The 20400-nt window shown below is 40.4% G+C and overlaps 1 protein-coding gene across 3 annotated transcripts; it reads left to right on the top strand.

Moving 5' to 3' along the window:
• The first annotated feature begins 525 nt into the window (after positions 1 to 525).
• SPATA18 (spermatogenesis associated 18) lies at positions 526 to 18791 on the top strand. Of its 3 annotated transcripts, XM_032187430.1 has the most exons (12): positions 541 to 627; positions 2511 to 2616; positions 2724 to 2839; positions 4357 to 4475; positions 8136 to 8270; positions 8839 to 9070; positions 9737 to 9895; positions 10434 to 10609; positions 12502 to 12625; positions 12987 to 13052; positions 13264 to 13309; positions 13776 to 18791. In XM_032187430.1, the coding sequence occupies exons 1-12, from the start codon at positions 541 to 543 to the stop codon at positions 13781 to 13783; spliced, it is 1374 nt and encodes a 457-aa protein (XP_032043321.1). In that variant the 3' UTR covers positions 13784 to 18791. The 3 variants fall into 3 exon arrangements, with proteins under 3 accessions (XP_032043323.1, XP_032043321.1, XP_032043322.1); XM_032187432.1 differs by lacking the exon at positions 13776 to 18791 and having other exon boundaries at positions 526 to 627; positions 13264 to 13326; XM_032187431.1 differs by lacking the exon at positions 8136 to 8270.
• Positions 18792 to 20400: the final 1609 nt, after the last annotated feature.

The raw sequence follows: 20400 nt of genomic DNA, 5'->3' as shown, positions 1-20400 counted from the left end.
CGCTCCGAGGTGAAGCACTCGGGGAGCAGATTGTGGTCACTGGAATAAAAAAAAAATGGCAAAAGGCGACTCTGTGCATTTAGCCCAAATAACTCTTTATTATTATTATTATTGTTTTCCACGTTGGGAAATGCCATTTTAGAGCGCAGCCTGGGGAAACGCCACGAAACGCAGCCACCTGCGCCACCGCCTCCTCCTCCTCCTCCTCCTCGTCCTCGTCCTCAGCCGCAGGGCAGCGCTGTGCCGTGCCCCGGGCTGTGCCGTGCCGTGTCCCCGGGCTGCCGCCCCGTTACCACAACGGAGGCGCGCCCTGCCCTCGTCGCCGTGGCAGCCGGGCCGAGCCCCACGTTACAATCGCGGCTATAAAGCCGGCGGGGCCGCGACCCCGCCCGCTGCGGCGAGCCCGGGGCCGGGCCGGCACAACCAGCGCCCCCCGTGCCGCCCGCCGGGGGCTCCCGGGGGGGGACAGGACGGGACGGGGCAAACCGAGCAGCCCGGCCCGAGCCCGGCCCCAGCCCTCGGGCGAGCTGCCGGCCAGCCATGGCCGACAGCTTGAGGAGGCTGGTGAGCGCCGAGAGCTGCCGGCTGCTGCAGGAGAAGCTGGAGAACTGGTACCGGGACTACGAGGTGGGGGCAGCCGCCGTCCCCTCTCCCCGCCCGGCCGTCTCTCCCCGGTTCCCCGGTGCCCGTGCGGGGATGGACTGGGAGAGGGAATGGCCTCAAGTTGCGCCAGGGGAGGCTCAGGTTGGAAATGAGGAGACGTTTCTGCTCAGAAAGAGCTGTCAGGCACTGGGGCGGGTTGCCCAGGGAGATGGTGGTGTCACCGCCCCTGGGGGTGTTCAAGGAAAGGCTGGACGTGGTGCTGAGGGACGTGGTTCAGTGGGTGGCATTGGTGGTAGTTTTGGTGGGACCAGGTGATCTTGGAGGTAATTTCCAACCTTCACAATTCCCTGACTCTGTGATTTCAGGGACAGGGAGGAAGGCAGCTGCAGGCAGGCGTGACAGGGTGAACAGGGTTACAGGGTAAGAGAACAGGGGATGGACAGAACAGGAGACCGAGGAGGTGGCACAATGGAAACAAGAGAAAAGAGTTTAAATTTAGGGGAAGATGAGGTGAGAAAGGGAACTGAGATTTGAAAATCCTAAATTCTCTCAGCAAAAACAGTCAGGACAGGATCCTCACTCCTATATCCCTATATCCCCTCAGAGCACTGGCCCTGCTGCAGTGAGGGCACTGAGCAGAGGTGCAGCCTTCTCAAGTCAGCTCCTCACATGTAGGTGTTACAGTGCCTGGCAGCCTTTCTGCAGGGTGCATGGCAAAGGACAGGACTGAGAAGGAGTCTGAAGGTAGCTGGTAAAGACTGCAGAGTGCAGGGCGCTGGAGGAGGGAGGGCAGAAGCACTTGCATTAGTCTTGCAAAAGGATGGGGTGGCTGATCGTAGCAGGAGCTGAGCTCCCCATGGAAAAGGAAGGTAGGTGAGGGTAGTCCCTGAGGTCATGGGAAGCAAAGAGGAGCAGCTTGAGTCTGCTGTGGTGAGAGGAGCTGGCAGATGGGAGCACCGTGGGTGTCATGTTAGTGTAATGAGCTGGAAAAATGCAATTTGCGGTAGTGTTCTGGTGGATGTTAGCAGGGAGAGACTGCTCCTGGAGGACAGAGGAAAGCATGCCGCAGCCATCACAGTGCGGGGTGACTGGGGCATGGGTGAGAACTGTGCCTGTTTTCAAAGCTCCTAAAAAAAACATATGGAACCATTAAAGCCTAACCACGTGGTGAGCAATCCCAGGTGAAGGTGATACCCAGGCTATGGATAAAGGTCAAGGTGGTGGGTACAAAGTGTGTGTGTGTGTGTTTTGTTTTTTTCCTGGCAGGTGCAGTAGCATCCTGGACTCCATCATTTTCTTTTAGAATTGTATTTGCTGAAAGTGGTGCAACTTTACTGTTCTTTTGTTTCCTTGGCTTAATGCTGGGGTTTGCCCATTCTCGATTATTTTTTATTTCACTTGATAACTCTTAAAAATCAAGCAAAATTGCATGGAGACCTCGTGGCTGTTGATAAAGCAAGATAACGGCCTTATCTGTGTTCTTTAAGCTAATGCACAAAGTCATGGTTTGGACTGATGTTTTATTCATCTAATAATCTCCTATCTTATTATGCTAAATTCTGTGTTGAAAGACTTTAACCCATCTTTATGATCTTTCTTTTAGATTTATTAGTGGTTGCATCTTCTTTATTACTGGGAAAAGGAATACATTTTCCCCAGTGGTGAATTAATGGGGTATTTGGAGTTATGATGTCTTCTCTGTGTGCCTATTAACAACATGACACTTTTGAAGATGGGTTTTCTAGATGATGCAGTAAGAAAAGGATGAGAAGATGTAATTATAGAAAACAAAACCAAAAAGCAACAAACAAAAACCCCCAAAACAACCCTTTAATACTGTGATCATAACTGGAATCATTCTATGCAGGATACCCCAGGCAGATATATTAATATGCATTAATTTACAGATTAATACCTGTGATCAGAATCTGAACCGATGCTGTGAAATAATAGAAATGAACTCTGTGATTCAAGGGCAGCTCTTCACAATCCTCAATGAAACGTCTCGAGAAGGTAAATCAGTGCCTTTTCTGTACTAACACATTTCACGTATCATCTTTTTCAGTTCTGTCTTCCTCTGTAGGTGTTCTCACAGTTTCTTAATGCTTGTATTTTCTTAGGTGGGCACTATGCAGGTGTAGAAACAATAAAAACTCGTCTTCTGCCATGGCTAGGAACTTGTTTTTCCTGTGCTACTTCAGGAGGGCTCTTTGAAAGTGGCCTTTCTTTCATTCAGGTACGCAGGAAATTTATTTTAAGGGAATAGAATGGTGTAAACTTATGCCTGCAGGAGAGCACTCATCACTTTCTCTTAACAATAGCATCCCTCCCTGATTTTGCTTAATGAAATATGTTATTGGTTGCTCATGGTGACAGCTATGTTGTTGTTCTGTCTCATCTTACATCTCCTTTGAATGGGAAATCAAAGAGGTCATTATGGTTACTTCTGGCCCTCCAGAGCTCGTGCTGTTTCATAATAATGAATGGCAATATGGATGAATCTTCGTGGTAAGAGAAGTAATGTTTTTGTACAGCTTTCCTTTTCTAGGCAAAGAATTTGGCTACGTTTACATTTGCAAAGATGTTATAGTAGCATTTACACTATATATCTGTTGGTAAAAATTTATCAGTATGTGAAAATCCAGATGTAAGCTGAAGGTGTGTATAAAACCCCATGCTTTCATCTGTGAGCTCCTATTATTATTATTATTATTATTATAGAAAAATATTTTCTGAGTATCCAAGCATTATAATAATCTCTAGAAGGGAAAAAGAAAGTGCTCATATCCATCATGATACCACTACATGCCTGACTTGATATCTGGAGTTGGTATGTACTTAGTATTTACCAAAAGGGTCATATTACTAGCACTTTGGAGGAGAAGACAGATCTGCTGTTGCTCCATGCTTGTGTGCTTTGAAATAAAGTAAGAGTGTAGGCTGATGTAGACAAGGGGAAAATGTTGAAGATCTTGGGATCTGGCAGTGATGTTACTGTGCTCTCAAACTTCTCATTTTTAGACTTCTTCTATTAAAAGTCTTTCACAAGTAACATAAGGACAAATGAAAAGTAATATCCCGTAGTAGATCCCTCAGATTTTAGTGTGCTGCAGAAGTAGGGTTCTGACAAAAAGCAAAATGTAAAATTATGGTGTTATTAAATGACTATGTACCTGTTACGGGTTTGTCATTGGACATGACATTCAAAATACAAAGAAAAGCCTGCTGCACAGCTGCCTATTTGAATCTGGTAGTATGAGTCAAATCTGTAGGGTGTTAAAGGCATAGCTGCAGGTACAGCAATGTGCTTCTTGAATTACAGGGGTTGCCTGATCTGTTCTAGTAACGTTTGCTGTTATCCTGTGTACAGGAATGCCCAAAAACTTCACTTGAGTTGATGGTATAGTCGGTCAGAACACTTCATTAAGAAAAACTGTTATCACATGTCCAAGAACACTATGTGCAGATGGTGTGTACACAGATAGTAAATATGCACATGCAGACCTTCTGTGGCCTCTATTATGAGGTGTAAGCAAAGTGAATATTTTTCCTAATACAATTAAGTGTTTTGTGCGCCTTGGAGTTATTGCTTATGTCTCTAGAAGGTATGCAATTGCTTCTGGTTTCAATTACCTTGGAAATGATCTTTATAGAAATGTTTAGAAAGGTGTGTGCTAATAATGCTACACTACATTGTTGAAGTGTTTTGTAAGGTAGAATGGTCAAGCAGTGCCATTTTGTGTTTCATTTCAGGATTCAGTTGAGAAAGAAAGGCAGCTGAGGCAACTGGCCACCAGTCAGACTTTTCAGCTGCAAGAGCTTCAGGAAGAACTCACTTCAACGCGCCTAGAGCTCGACCATGTGCAACAAGAGTAGGGAAATTAACTGCAATTCTTTTTTTCTTTTCAATATTGTTCTCTTGACATCTAAATACTGATAGAGACTTGTACAGTGTTTTCTTTCAGGCTTAAAATTGGTGCTTCAAAATATGTCTAGGCTCTGGGTTGTCTGTGTTTGCGCAAAGTAGGGTACAGATGATATAATCAGACTTGCTTTCATCAATTGACTTGGTAGGTTTTGCTTCTGGCAGAAGAGTTGGGAAACAGAACAGTGGTCCAGACAAAAGGACTGATTGTCCCAGCTGGATTATAGTTGACAGACTGTTGTATGCTGAGCAAACATTGATAAAACTCAATTGAGTAGGTATAGCGCAACCATTATTGAAGGACCGTGCCATAATTAGTTATGGTATGTAATTACATGTAAATATTTAATAAGATCAAAACTCAGATGGAGGAAGAAAGAGATTTTTCATGTAAGTCACTAGGACTGAACAGTTGTCATCCGGTTGCATGAAACACTTGGTGGAGCACTGTAGTCTCAGAGTGATTTATCTGCTTCAGAAACAAATTGGTCCAGTTAGTGCCACCTCCAAGGTCATTTCAGAGGTGGCTCCATGTGACAGACATGTTCTCATGCATTCTGCTAGCACGAGAACAACGAACACTCACAGGCCTTTGTGATACAAAAAGTGATATAAAATAAGGTATTTATTAAATGATTTCAAGAATATCAGGTTCTCAAGACTGCAAGCTGCACAAGCTAGATTTGAGGAAAGAGATTCAATAGAAAGAACACTTCATCCTGTATCCTAATCTTGCAGATATCTCCTGCTTTCGTGTTAGTATCTGTTATGCCTCATCGTGTATGAATGCAGACGTTTTGATTCTTGACTATGAAAGAAGGCTCTCAGTACCCCATTTATGGACAGTGAAGTCATTCTGAGTGCTATAAATTGTTGAAATAGATGGAGCAACTGGAATTGAGCCTTAATGAAAAATAAACAGTTGTAGCAAAATAATTCTGTTATTGCTTAGTCAGATATGACCCTTACACACTGCTTGTGTGCTGACAGCCTGCACAAAGCCCACTGTGGTGGTTTTCGTATGTTACATTGATACAGACTTGGTCTGCTGATACAGTCGATTTGTCACATTAAATTCTCTGGTGGAATCTCTGCCCTTACCATGAAGGTTATTAATGTTTCTTGCAGCCTGGCACAAACCCAGCTGGCTTTTGAAGACAAAGACCAAATCAGCCACTACTCATACGGCAGCAGAAGATTGAAATTATTCAGCTAAGAGCAGCATAAGAAAAATCTAATTTTAGAGTATTTGTGGCAGACGTCAGCATGCAGAGGCAGTCTGTCATCTACCTGAGTGAATTCTGTTTATTTTACACCGTCCTAAGCTACAGAGGAAAAACAGGTCTAGCTTCTGGACATGTTTTTTTTTTTTTTTTTTTCCTTTGCATTATAGGAAGAATTATCATAAATTAACAAATGTGAGAAGAACCCTTATTCTTGCTGAACTTGTACCCTTTTCTCTTTAGGCTAGAGGAAAGATTACTTTGAAATGAGAAGCTATCAAGTATTTGAGTCTTGTAGATGAAGTTAATAGGAGAGATCCAGATTCTGAATGCAGCAAGTTGCAAACAAAGGTTTCTGTCTATGATGCTCTTGGAAGCAGCATATGTGTTAGAGAGAATGAAATGTCTTTTGTCCATCTTAAGATAAGGTTCTTTAAAAGGCTTTTTCTTTCAGACTGTGCTTTCCAAATCCTTATGCCTCTCTGCACAGAAATAGACATGGATATTAGTACTGTTGCTGTCTCTGTTTTAAAAATGTTTTTTGAGTTTCTAAGTGTTTTGGTCACATCTGGGGAGTTATTCTGGATCAGTAATAGTGCACCTGGGGGACCTACCTTTTCACTTCAATACAGTAATCTTTAATTTTCTTTTGTGGCTTGATCTATAGGAAGTTCTGGAAGCAGTAATAATTCTTCACGCTCATGAAATGTAGCCTAGATTTTTTTATTTTTGGTTATAGTATCAGAAAACAACATGAAGTTAGTAGAAATTCTTCCAACAGCATGTGAATTCTTGTGATAATTGACACTTCAAGAAAAGAAATACTTGTTTATAAAAAATGCTTGAAGCCTTGTAGTTAAATAATGTTAATGCACTTCAGAATGAAGGAGACCTGGCTTGGATCTTTCCCTGTAGGAAGGTATAACTGCCCATGAATTTCCTTCATTTTAGGGCAATTAAGGGGATGAGCTAATCCCAGGAAAGATGAAGAAAGAAAAATCCTTCAGGTCATTATAGTCTCAATTTATATATGAAGTTGAATGTCACTAGTTCATTTCTGGATATCCATCATTGCTTCTGGAATAATACTAATTGTCAGATTTCATCTGTGGAAACTCTGCCAGGAAAGCCATTGCCTCAGACTTTAGTTTTTTGAATGTAAACACGGGGCATAAACTTGCATTTCCATAAAATAGCCTCTTTTGATTTGTTGGTTGAAAAGCAGCTCATATAACTCCTTGATTCTTAGATGTAACCTGACTACTGTCTTCCAGATTAAAGCAATTAGCAGAGAACAAAACCCCTCACAATTTCCATGAATGGGTCTTAATGCAGACTGCATGGAATCGTGGAATCACAGAATGGCTCGGGGTGGAAGGGGCCTTAAAGATCCTCTGGTTCCAACCCCCTGCCATGGGCACCCACTAGATCAGGTAGCCCAGGGCCTCGTCCAGCCTGACCTTGAACCCTGCCAGGGATGGGACATCCACAGCTCCTCTGGGCAACCTGTGCCAGGGCCTCACCACCCTCTGAGTGAAGAATTTCCTCCTAACCTCTGATCTAAATCTTCTAGTTTAAACTCTTAAATCTAATCTAAACTCTTTTAGTTTAAAACCATTTCTTGTTATTCTGTCATTATCTGGTTGAGTAAAATGTTGCTCTCCATCTTTTTATAAGTTCCATTTTAAGTACTGAAAAGTGGCAATGAGCTCTCCCTGAAATCTTCTTTTCTTCAGGCTGAACAGCCCCAGCTCTCTCAGCCTTTCTTTGTAGGAGAGGTGCTCCAGCCCTCTGATCATCTTTGTGGCCTTCCTGTGGAACCTGTTCCTAACATTAAGTAAATGATAGAAAATAAACTTGCTTAGCTGGTTGTCTGCAGATGTTTGAGAAACATTTTTTATATGGGGAGAAGCAAGAGAGGAATCATTAGCTTCTGATATTGGTGAAGAACACCGTTACTGACACCCTCTGACCAGATATTCCATCAAGGAAAAGAACCTGAGGACCTGAGGTAAAACCAAGTCAGCTCAGTTTTCTGTCCTACATTTCTGAGTCTCAATGATGTTAAATATGAGAAACAAACGAGTCTTTCTTAGGCCTGATCGTATGAGCTAGTGCATGGACACCAGAAGTTAGTGATCTTTCCTGTAACACAATTTGGTGTATCCGTCCTCTTGCTACAGTGCACCTTTACCCTTTAAAGTGTAGTTATGAGTATGCTTTGGAGTTTTTTAACACTTAATTTCACAGTATTTCAGCATAAGGAGTCTGGCTTGGTCAATACTTCTCCTGTTTTTCTCTTCTTATTTGTTAAGGATTAATTGATAGCTGGTTTGCATTGGCAGAAGGACATCTTGTGACTAACTTTATTCCTTGTGGTTAAGTCTGAAGAATTCCCGTGCCCGAGAGGAGGACTCTCTGAGGAAGTTAGATCATTGGAATGATTATGAGCAGCAGATTCAGATGCTGCGGGATGAGATTTCTATCCTGGATGCCCAAAAGTCTGTTCTCCAGAGCAGGTAGGGCCTTATTCAGAGAAGTAACTGGATTGGAGAAATAGTTCAAGTTAGGCAGGATGAATTCTCTCCTCATTTTAAATTGAAGCATGAAGTTAAACTTCTGTACTTTGTTGTAAAGGATTGTAAACGCTTCAACTGATTTATCCTAGTGCCCAATATTTTAATTTTGAACAGTAATGTTGAGCTTACAGCAAAGAAAGCAGCTTTACAAAATAGACTGAGAGCAACTGTACAGGAACAGGTGGTTAGTTTTTGTTTATAAGTCCTCTGTGCATACTGTACCCTTACGGGGCAGAAATTATTATTATATTCTCATTTCTTGGACTTTACAGCTCTTCAGTGTACTGGAAGACAAACAAATCTCTCAAGTTTTAATAGTTAAAAGTGTGTTTCTGTAGAACACAGTGCATGGCTGCGTATAGTTTTGGAGTCAGTTGAATTTTGTCATTCCAGATGTATCCTATAAGATGTACTGACACAAGTTCCTCCATGCTAAGCTAATAATCTGCAGCTTTACTTCTCTAACTATCTTGTCTTACCCACCTCTCTCTTTACACGCCTCTCCTAGACTTGTGCGGAGCCGCTCTCCTTCCCCAAGACGCAGCAGGTCGCCCAGCCCGCTCCCCCTGAGGAGCTGCTCACCTGGCCGAGCCAGGCGGACAAACGCTTCCCGTCACGCCTGCCTGGTGGCTCGCTTCGGTGACATCTATGCTAATGAACGCCTGGATGCAGAGACCCTTCTGAGGACATACATCACTGACAAAGAGATGGCGCAGAGGATAATATACACTGCAGTTGTGGTAAGGACGAAATTGTTTCTTGTTTCACAGAAGTGTTGCATAAAATACTGTGACTAGATTGGATTAAGACATAGGAAGACTCTGAATGGCTTTCAAAAGTAGATGATTCCTGCACTGAAAAGTGCTGCTGCATTTAAATAAATACTTTTGGAAATATTTCCATATCATGTTTTTCTCTTGCCTGCAGCTATGTGTTTTTCTGTTTTGCTGGATCCCTTGAAATTACCTACATACCTCAAGCTTACTATGATCTCAGCCTGAATAAATTTGTTTGCAAATTTTCTTGTCTATAAAATCAGTGTATCAGAAGCAGTGACTCTCTTAATGTATATGATCCCAAGCATGTCTAACTTAGTGCATTATTTTTCTGCATTTGCCAGTCACTTTATACCCTCTGAACCAATGTTTCTTCCCAACAGATGAGAGGTACTAGAAATAGGTTAGGTGGGAAGCTTCTTAACCCTATCTTCAGAAAAATAACTCACACTTGGTTTAAACAGAAGTCCTCCTAAATGGAGGACTATTTTTTAACCTTCACTTCTACAGCAGTGTTTTATCTTCCTCCTTAAAACTATGATATTGGTCTAAGTTCATTGTTTCAGTTTGTTGCTAAATATCTAACCTCACAATCTCCTGGATTAAACTAGATGTTTTGTACATTTCCAGGAGTCTTTCCAAGCAGCGAAGATGGCCTACAGGCAATTCAAAATGCGTGTAAGAAAGACTCTGTCTTTAGGTCACACAGGGCTTGAGTCACTTGAAGACACTGTCCTGGATTATATTGTTCGCCACGAGGATCTGTACGATGTTCAAGCCAGTGTCAATGTAAGTGGGGAAGGGATGTGTTATTCTATCTCAGGAGCTAACTTCAGAGTAGCTAACTAGAAATGAGCCATAGTCTGGAGTAGGAAGAGAAATGTATTACATGGATTTTGTCTTGTAGCAATTTATTTTCCAAAATAATATTGCAGTACAGCCCAATTATCACTTGTTTTATTTGCCTCTGACTATAATGTCTGTTTCTGTCAGAATAATTTTGTTGACAAGATACAGTATAACTGTATTAATCAAATAAATATAAGGTAAATTTTAGTGTTTCTTAAATTTTACATTGTGCTGAAAAACTGTATCTCCTTCTTAAGATTGATGTCAATGATGTAGCTCACACTACTTCTAAAACAACAGCACATTCTTTCTGATGCTAATGCTTTCTCGAATAGCCTAGGATAACATTTCTGGGGGTCTTTTATACTGATTTTTAAGTGTGGCAAAGCTGAGAGGCACATTTAGGAGGGGTTTCCACACTTCCTCATGAACAAAAGTGTTAGTGAGTTCAGATTATTTCAATTGTGTTTATCTTCAGGAAGTAATTCGCTCCATGAACGTGAACCCAAAGATTTCATTCCCACCAGAAGTCGATTTCATTGTGATCAGCAGTTTGATTCGAGAGCTCTGCCGTGTGGCTTTTTCAATGCAGACTCTCACCCCTCCTCTTGATATTGCCTTTGGTATAGATGGCGAACTCTTCAGTGAGACCAAGTAAGAATTCTTTATTTTCTTTAAAAGACAAAGACGGAAAAAAATCCACCAGGTTGTATAGTCTACTTCTTTCCTAATTAATGTGAAGGTTTAAGATTGATGAACATTAATTTGGGGCAAATATTCCTGGTCTCTTTTCTATTTGGTATGTCTTTAAGGTTTATAATGGTATATAAATGCCAGGATGTAGACCAGTGTTAATAGCTTGTTTAATGAATAGCAGAACAATTTTCTGGATAAACTTGTCTCTTTGAGTTTATTTCATTTATCGTTTAAGAGGAAAATTATCATATTTCCTTTCCTGCTTAGTCTCTGTCTGCCTTCTCTGTTTATAAAAATGCTTGCATCTTTGCTCTGTCTTTTTGGCCCATTTGGTAAAAGTCATTTCTACTGAGGTCTGGCTGTAAGTGCTTGATCATCAACATGTGCTGTGGCTGCTGCATGACGTACGGATCTTAATACACGCCTGTCTCTTCTGTTTTAAAGTTGAGCAAAAAGGAGAATGCCTTTTAGAAACATGATTCGTGTTTAAAGAAACAATAACATAGTTTTTCTTTTTTACCATGGGGTTAGGACTGGCTGCTTTGTTAGCTGACAGAACTGTAGGTACTCCCAGGCCTTCAACAAAACTAATGGGATTGATAGCTCCAAAAAACACTGCTCTTGAAAGCAAGAGATGCCACAGAAATGAGGAGGTTTCTAATAATAATTTAAAATAGAATGGATCCCATATAGGAAAGAGCTTGAGAAACCAATGAGAGAAGTAGGGAAGGTAAAAGTAGCCCTTCAACAAAGTTGTTAACTAGTTAATGGTCCTGCCCAAATATTGGGCAGTTAGCTATTTGATACTCAAAACAACTTTCTGAATTAAGAAGGTAGTAATGCTAGAGTATTGTCTTAGGATACTTTTGCCACCTACTTGATGTGTATGGCCTTCAAAAAAATGGGTGTATACATGGTGCTGTGGGAGGTGTGTGTGGACACACACATACATGTATCTAACTGTCTGTATGGATATATATGTGGCATAGATATATCTACATGTATATAATATGTGTCCTACACTTACATGGAGCAAAACTTGTGGAAATTGAAATAGCTGTGTTAGTCAGGTGTGATGCCATTCAATAGAAGGGCTGGCCAACCCTCATTTTACCTTACACCTTCCTCCAGCAGAGTTTCATGCCTGTTTATGACATTGTTCTTACGAATTACTATTCTATATACATTACTAATGTATATATGCATTGCTACTTTCTATTTCAGATATCTGGTAATTGTTTTGAATTTGAATTCACCAAACCATATATGTGTTATTCAGCCAATTTTGTAGACTTGGGAGGTAAAGGGGGTAATATATCTGCTGCATTACTACAGCCTTTCCAAATCATTTTTGGAAAAGTCAATATTTTGTTATCAGTATCTGAAGATTTTGCTAATAAAATTGCCTCTCGCATCACATAATCTTGGCCATAAAGTTACATCTTAGTATCTTGGGTATTTCTGTAATGTCCTTTATATGGATCTTGTTTTGACAAGAAGTTTCAGGAAGACAGGATGACTGACTGCCAAAATGCTGCTCAGGAAATTTAGTCAGTGGTCCTAAGACCTTGACTTTTGTGGGGGATATGCAAGAATATCATAGCCTATCAGCCAGCTGAAGTGGGAGAAGGTTTTATTGAGGTGACTGTATAAATAGAAAATATGTTCTGTTAAGTTGCTCTTACAAATGCATTACTTCTGGAAGTTCACTTAAAGAAAACTTATTTTTGTGATATGTAAATACTGCCAAAGATTATGAGCTGTACTAATATTCTGCCTTGGTAACTCGAAGACTCATATTTATCTTTAGGCACTTACATGCAGACATGTCTTACACTCTGTTTCTACAGGTACCATCGTAGTTTGGACTCTGATTTCACAGCTGCTTTGGTGGCCTATCACGTATGGCCTGCTCTGATGGAAAATGATGTTGTAATTGTGAAGGGAGAGGCAGTCACCAAAAGAGGAGCTTTGGTATGTACTTTTCCTTAGGAAACGTGTTAAGGGTATTCATTAGATTTTAACTCTTTTCAAATTTAAAAAGATGAATTCTTGATTATTTTTTTCCCCCTATGTGGCTGGAGTGGTATATATTATGTATTGGTTAGGTTTAAAACCTCGTCCAGTATTTAGGGTGAATAGTTCCATTTACCTTATTGTGTATTCATCATGCAGTAAAAGTTGTATAATTGTTGGCAGAGCCTATTTTTAAGAAGAAAATTCTGTGTTTACTCTGTCCTCATGCCTTGTCTCCAGCATTACGTATCTACTTGCAGAGTCTGCCTTTAATAAATACCCTCTCTCAAAAGAGGTTTGCCAATCTCATCTCTTGTAGTGGTCTCGCAGGAGCAGAAGTAGAAGCAGAAGCCGGAGCCGTAGTGTGAGTCCTCTTCTATCTCATGTAAGCCCCAGCTGAATGCTGTTGGTGTAAACAGCATCAGATATTTTAAACTCAGAGAAACTAGGAACTTGCTGAATTTTATGTTGTACCAGTGGAGTTGCACTGATGTAGTAAAGTGTGCAAATCTTGTGAATGTTGATGGGTTCCCAGATGCCTTTCTGGTGTACAGTATTATGGCACATCTGAATTCCCTTTTCCTTTTGTCTTGCAGTTATCTCGAAGCCGCAGTCCTTCACCACTGAGGAGTGGAAGCCCAAGTACGTGGGCATATTAGTATTTAATGACTCATGATTTTCAAATTAAGCCCTTGAAAGACTGAGCAAAGACAAGAAATAATATGCTGAAGGTCTTTGACTCTATAATGCTTGTCCAAGTCTTGTTTTTAAAATGGTTAGCCCTTTTCTCTGTGTGTGGGAGAGGGCTGAAATTTCTGCATGGGAAGGTGCTTTTCATTCTACTCAGACCATTGTCACATGCTCTGTCTCTGCTGGCTGCCTTTACCATGACCAGGTCTATAGTAATAAGACTTCTCTTCCTCACGAGAGATACAGTTAGCTGCATGCCTGCTGGCTTCATGCCTTTTAAAATCCAAAGAGACAGCTAGAAGTGGTGAGGGTGAAGTGGGGGGATCTCAAACAGTATGAATGTGTGCACGCTGAAGCCAAGGGAGTTTAGAGACTTAGGAGAAACAGTTGTACTGAAATGTGCGTTTTTCTCCAACAGGACACTAAGATAACTGGATAAGTTTCTGTGGTTCTGTACATCTGGATCCATCAACTTTGCTGGTGCCTTCTCCTGTTCAAGGAATACCTCAAATGTAACAATGTGAACAGCAATTGTCCCTCCAAAAGGAGTGTTACATGTTGTGTGTTTTTTGTGTGTTTTTGTTATTATAGAAGGCTTATTTAGGACTTTAGAAATTAATTCAACACTTCTGATTTAAACAAAACAAGTTGCATGCAATAGAGGATTGTACTACTTATCAAAGTTTACAGAGCACTGAGGTACCCATGCTGTAATTTTACAGATGGGGATAGAATTATTGCACCTCGAATGGCTTCCCTAGATACCAAATGGTATGGTTTGACACGATGTTCAATGTAACCTAAATGGTGAATGTTACAGAATGTTGAGGTTAGCTGTTAACTTGAAAACAATTTAATTATCTGGTGCTTGTTTACAGTTTTAGAAAGCAGCAATAAGCTTGTGATGTGCAAGTCTCAGCATCCTTTGAAATATCTCTAAGTAGTTTTCAGTAATCTGAATTTTCCAGCTACAATGCAAAACTCACACAAAATAGTGATAAATTACCAATACTCTATCAGTCCCCAGGACTTTATTGACTTTTACTTTTGAAAGCATGGATGTGTGGTTTTAGCAAAGCAGTAATAGTCCTTGTTAAATTCATTGCTACTTACATTTTTTTAATATTCATTTCTAATTTGGACCTTAAAGTATTCCAAAAGTGTGCCAATGACTCCATGTAGGCCTGAAATATTTTCTTGAGGTAATCTACTCAGTATTGCTTTTGATGGACTTCATACTAGCCTGATAAATTAGTAGTTCCTATAAACATAGTCAAAAAACTTGCCCAGTTATCACTTACTGTGCGCATTTATCACATCTTAAATGTACAAATTGAAGACCTGAAAAGCTTTCATTCTTCCATTTTAAATACTGGTTGTTCCACTTGTAAAAGTTTATTTTAATACCAGCATTTTTGTCTTCCAGAGAACTGTTAGTCTTTCTCTGAAACTTGTCTATAGGACCAGCCTTAACTACAAGCCATAAAGGGGGCCATTTGGGGTTGTCTTGTGTTTTTACATAGAAACATAAGATTTGTCACAATGGATCTGATACACAATTCATCAAATCCACTGTCTCATTCCAGTCAGTACTTGATGTTTCAAAGGAATGTGGAACTTACCCGGAACTCATCTACAATTTTTGATATATCAGAATCAAGAAGAAATCCTTTCTGCCTCCTGTTGCAGTAGCCTATGCGGTGGAACATGACAGTTCATTAGTATTCCTATAATAGCATGAACAAAAATATTCTTATTAGTTCTAAAGTTGTTTAGTCCTTAAAATTATGTTACAGGAACAAATTGTATGATCCCTGGAACGATCCCTTGTACAGATCTACATGTCCATGCTCTTTTTCTCTACTTCTTGTGTGGTTTAAGACTTTGGCACGAGGCTCTTTGGCACAGGGACAAACTTCAGACAGGCTTTAGCACTGGCCCCCATGCACCATGGATCAGCTGTGTCTCTTGTTCTACAGATGTGTTTTCATTGGAATTAGGCCTGTTAGGAATCAGTAAAAGCAAAATGCAGTCCCGAGCACAGAAGGTCTTTCACAGAGCTTCTCTGAATAAATGAAAGCTTCTCTCAATAAATGAAGAAGATTCTCTGAATAAATGAAAACTGAAAGGTGTATGTATATATGTACTTTCTTGTTATCTGAGAAAGTCGCAAGAGAAAATGCCAAGTGAGATGTTTCGTATTCTAAGAGCCAACTTGTTAGTCTCAGACATGGATCTGGGCTTGCAGTAAACCTGCATATTTCTGCACTGATCTCATGACTCAAAACATCAGTTGTGGAAAAACTGAGCACCTGCAACTTGTGTGGCAACAGCAGATAATTAGATATCCCAAGTATGGTTTTGAGCAACAAAATGGAGAAATCCACAAAATCTTTTAATTAGGAAGGGCTGAAGAGATGTAGGCCTTTTTAAACTGGAAAGTATATTTTTTGTCTTGTGCATGTAATTACCAAGGCATGTCTGTGTTGTTCTTGAGTTGAAATAAGTTTCCATACCAACTCAGAAAACTTAAGACCACACCAAGGAAGTATGTTTTTTCTTGACAAGCATGAGAGGCAGGGTAGTTCCAGACTTGCACACACCTATGATGACACTAGGATCTGGTGTTCCCAAACACTTAAAAATGCTATAAAATAGAGATTCCTAGTACTTGGTAAAATAGAAAACCGGTGAAATGACTAACGATTTGTTTTTGTAGTGACAAAGCTTTAGGAATTTTTTGCATAATGTTTCAGAGCAGAGCAAACAATTCTCAGCTAAGTGAGAAGTCTGCAGCATGGTAGCAATTAGTTAAACAATTCTTACTCTACTCTGCTGTACTTCGCAGCAAGTCATCTTTTCATAGGAATATAGTTTTGTACTTATTGCCTGTGCAGCTGATTTATAGCCAATTAAATCCATTGCTCAGACAGGAGATTGCTGCTGGTGTCACGTTAGACATTAAGAGCTCCTGTGCTTCTTTCTGTCCACATGAGAACTGCAGAGAATGCATACCAATAAAGATTATATGTAATTAACCATCAAATGCAAAACAGCTTGTAAGAGACTGTTGCAAAGGACTTTTCTTTTGACAAAGGACTCTTGTAATTGCTTGCAAGACCCTATGAATGAATGGAGAATGAATATGAAATTAATGACGATATTTTAATAAGAATTTTTAAAATCTTAAGATCATTATTATTTTCTAATTATTTTCTCTAAATGAATGGGTAATGCCACAGTTGTAAAAGCAGCAAAGTAGAAACAGTATAAGGATGGATGCCTACAGGTGGCCAATAAAAAATCAGTAAGGCTTATCTTACAAGATAGTTTTAGAATAGTATGACCTATGATCAAAGTCATAATCAGGAGAAAGAAGGTTAGATTTTGAGCTTATTTGAACTTTTTGGAGATGGACTGATGAAAGTGAGACTGTACAAGGTGTAAAAAAGCACCACCTGTGGGCCAAGATTTTCTTGTAGGACACCATGCATGTTTGTAAGGGATTTTGAGGTTGCTGGAGAATTCCTACCACACATCAGCTTTGTGAAGGCTGACGATGTCTGGCTTAATTCAAAGCCTGATTCCCAGGTAGTCTGAAGATGTGGGTGTTTTATTAAACACTTCTGGGAAAATACAATGTCCTCAAAATATCTTCAGTCTTCCTTCTTCAGTATTTGCAGCTGAATGACATGAAGTGCAAACTCATGCCTAGCTGGCAGATACTGAGGACAAATGGCTCAGCTAAATTTGCTACTGCACGATAAAGGTTCAAACTCAGAAATTATCTTATCTTAGATGGATTCTGCTAACATAGGAGAAACAAAGTTGGGAGCTGATGGAGCACTCCCTCTTAATCTAGGTGGCTGTGAGTTGTGCTGCTGGTTCAGCGTTGTGGGAGGCTCCAGACATGAGTGGTAAGTTAAAACAAACATACCCCACAGCTCCAAGAAAGTAAATGTGAAGGCAACAATTATCCAAATGCTCCCTAGAAAAACATGTGCCTGTACATCATCCAGGACTTGAGCCTGTTAACTTCATTTTTATACTGCATGTATGCAATGCAGAAGTTTGTCATCCAGTAACAGTTCCATCAGAAATAAATGTTGTCCTTCAGCTTTATGTAACCTTCACCAGCCAGTTTTGACTGGCACTAACTGCACAATGATTTTCTTATTGTAGCACTAAGTAGTCTAGCATTGTATTAAAGAAGTGAAAATCATTTTGTTATGGCTTGCAGCTATATGAGCAAGCGTTCAGATTGCTTTAAGTTTCAGAACTGTACTGCATTTCTTTCAGTCATACAGCACACTAATCAATTTTACTAAAAACATACATTTCATTTTATGGTTGAAAAATTAGAAGCAGTTTTTTGATAGCTTAAAACAGCACGTGTAAGCAAAGCTGGCAGGCTCTCACTGATCTACAGGTGTGTTGGCTACGTAGAAGCTGTACCTTTCACTCAAGAGGCAGAGCCCAAACTTAGAGCTCACCCTGTAATACAACTTCTAGGAGAGCAAAGTATGACATAAATGAAGTAGGTAGTGTATTCACATTTTCTTCTGGCTTTGAGAATACAGCCTTTCTGCCTTGCAGAAACATAGTTCTCAAGGAAATGTTAACTGTTTTAAAACAAAGTGTCAGCGTAAAGATACCATTTAGCACTGCTAGTATTGCTTCCTGTGAATCTGTTTTTTCTTAATATGCTTTGGTCTGCATTTGAATGAATTGTTTTAACAGAAACAGTTTATACAGAGGGATCATTTTAAGCTATTGTCTTCTCTTTGTGGTCACTGGCGTTCAGCCTTTTTGAGTAGAGGAATATAGTCTGTCACATAAAGTGGATATAACACCTTTGTAAGCTGTTTTCAGGACCTTCAGTGAAAACCTGCCTGTGTGATACATGCACACATACCAGCATGAGAAGACAAACGTTTATTATTTGGAAGCGTCATCCTGTATTCACAGAAAACATTTTGGCCTATGACCTTTCATGCAGTTTGTATCTCCTATGGCTGACTCAGTTAATAAAAGGTAAACTTGATCATGCCTACGTGCAGCTGTAATTTGGGCAGGAACCTACCTAACCAAAACCAGGCACCGATGAGCTGTGCCAGTCTGTTACGCATAAATACAATTAGTGTTTTCATTTCCAATCAGCGTATGGTGCATTGCTTGACCTAAAGAGCTTGTGGTTTAAATGAAGTACTGTCTTCAGGTTCTTCAGCCATGAAATCAATGAAATGCATATGAAATTCTGAATTTCACCGTTTTCAGTTGATTAATCTGTAACCAGTCAGTACCATATGTTGTTCTCACCCAGTCATCTTCTGGGGTGACTAACTGCAATGTGAATAATGTTTCCATTTCAATTAGCCTGAATAAATGTCATGTATTAAAGCAGTAGCTCAAAACTGGGTTGTGAATTGGTTAATTTTGTTAGAGAATTAATAAAACACCAAGCCTACGCTGTCTTTGTGTCTTACGCTAACAGCACCTGGGCAGCTCTGCATGTAGCTTAAAATAAACTGCATCTCAGTGGGTGTTACTGCAAATGGGCATCGGGTGCTAGACCTCAGGTTGACATCTGCTCTGTGTGAGCCTTTGGTGTTTTTTTTTTTACCACTGCAGCTGGGCTGGCACAACATCCCATCCCAGCTCTGTTGACCTCTCCCCTGGCGCTGCTCAGGAAGCAGAGCGCTTCCCACGAGGTGGCACTGTTGCCTTATGCACCGAAAAAAGCACTTTTTAACTTCAATTGTGGTTTTAAAAGCAGGCAGCCGAAAGAGGTTTGCAGATACGTGTATAAATGTTACAGATCTGAGCAGCTGATCTACAGATGTCAGACAGAGAGGTAGCTCGCTGAGTGATCTGGTGAGGGTTGCTGCCTGATAAGAATGGGAAAAACCCTGACATGTGACCAATAAGTATTGCTATCAATCCGTTATTCAGAGAAGCTGGTGTTTGCTTAGAAAGTTCTGGGTCATTAAAAAAAAAAATTAGTGTTCCTCTCCAATGGGTAGTGTATTTACCTGGTAATAGTCTGATCGTTTCAAATAATTTTTACTTAACATGCTCCCCTGTCCCTGAACTGAAAATCACATTGAAAATGTGATTGAACTGCTTTCAGCATTTGTCCATTTTTGATTGTTTTTACTTCTTATCTAGTTCAAGAAAAATGTCAGGTGACAAAGCAGCTCTGTTTTGAGAGATTGTTCAGTTGCAATGGTTAGGTGGAAAGTCTCTCTGTTTTTCTCCACGATTGAAAGAGGTGTTTGCCTAGTAATTTTGTGAAGTCTTCAAATCAGAAGCACTCTCTCTGCCTTTAGCTGTGCCTTCTGTTGATTTTCTGATTGAAGACAGGCTCAGTTGCACCTCCTGAGCCATCAGCACGGTGCTGGCAGGAGCAACACTGAGCCTGACCATCACTGTAACTGCTTTAGCTAATCGTGTCCTTAATCTTATTAATTGCTGTTTTAAAAATAAGTTTCTTTTGCACCATGTGCTATCTCGTTGCAGCGCTGGAAAAAAAGTTGGAAGCTTTCTTCTGATTCCCAGCCCAAATTTGTTCACTTCCAGGCCGTAGCTCTTTGTTCTGCTGCCAGTATCGCTCTCTATCTGCAGGAGTGCTTGTTCCCTCCTTTGGCATTTGCCCTACTGATGTGTTCCTGGAGACCAATCATCTCTCCTCTAGTTTTTGTTTCTTTAGTCCTAAAAAGCCAATCCTTTCCATCTCCTCTGGAGGTAGAGGCTCTTCATTTCCTTGATTACCCTGCTTGAATGGCCCTGAGTGCATTTCTCTTTTAATCCATCTTCCTTGAGCCCAGATGTCTGGGAGTGGTGCTCAGCATTCAGGATAAGGTCCAGCAAGAGCTTTGGATCATGGCGTTTATCAGTTTCATTGTACTACTGCAGTGTCCCTTCAGGAAATGCCATATAGGATCATATTGATCATGGACAATATTAATCTTTTCCACCGCACATTGATACCTCAGTATGTGACCTCAGTATTATTATTAATATAATAAGCTTTATATTCTCAA

Source organism: Aythya fuligula, chromosome 4, assembly GCF_009819795.1.
Source record: "Aythya fuligula isolate bAytFul2 chromosome 4, bAytFul2.pri, whole genome shotgun sequence".
In the NCBI taxonomy this organism is placed as follows: domain Eukaryota; kingdom Metazoa; phylum Chordata; class Aves; order Anseriformes; family Anatidae; genus Aythya; species Aythya fuligula.
Note: the sequence above shows the minus strand (reverse complement) of the source record. Positions and strands in the feature narration are given on the sequence as shown.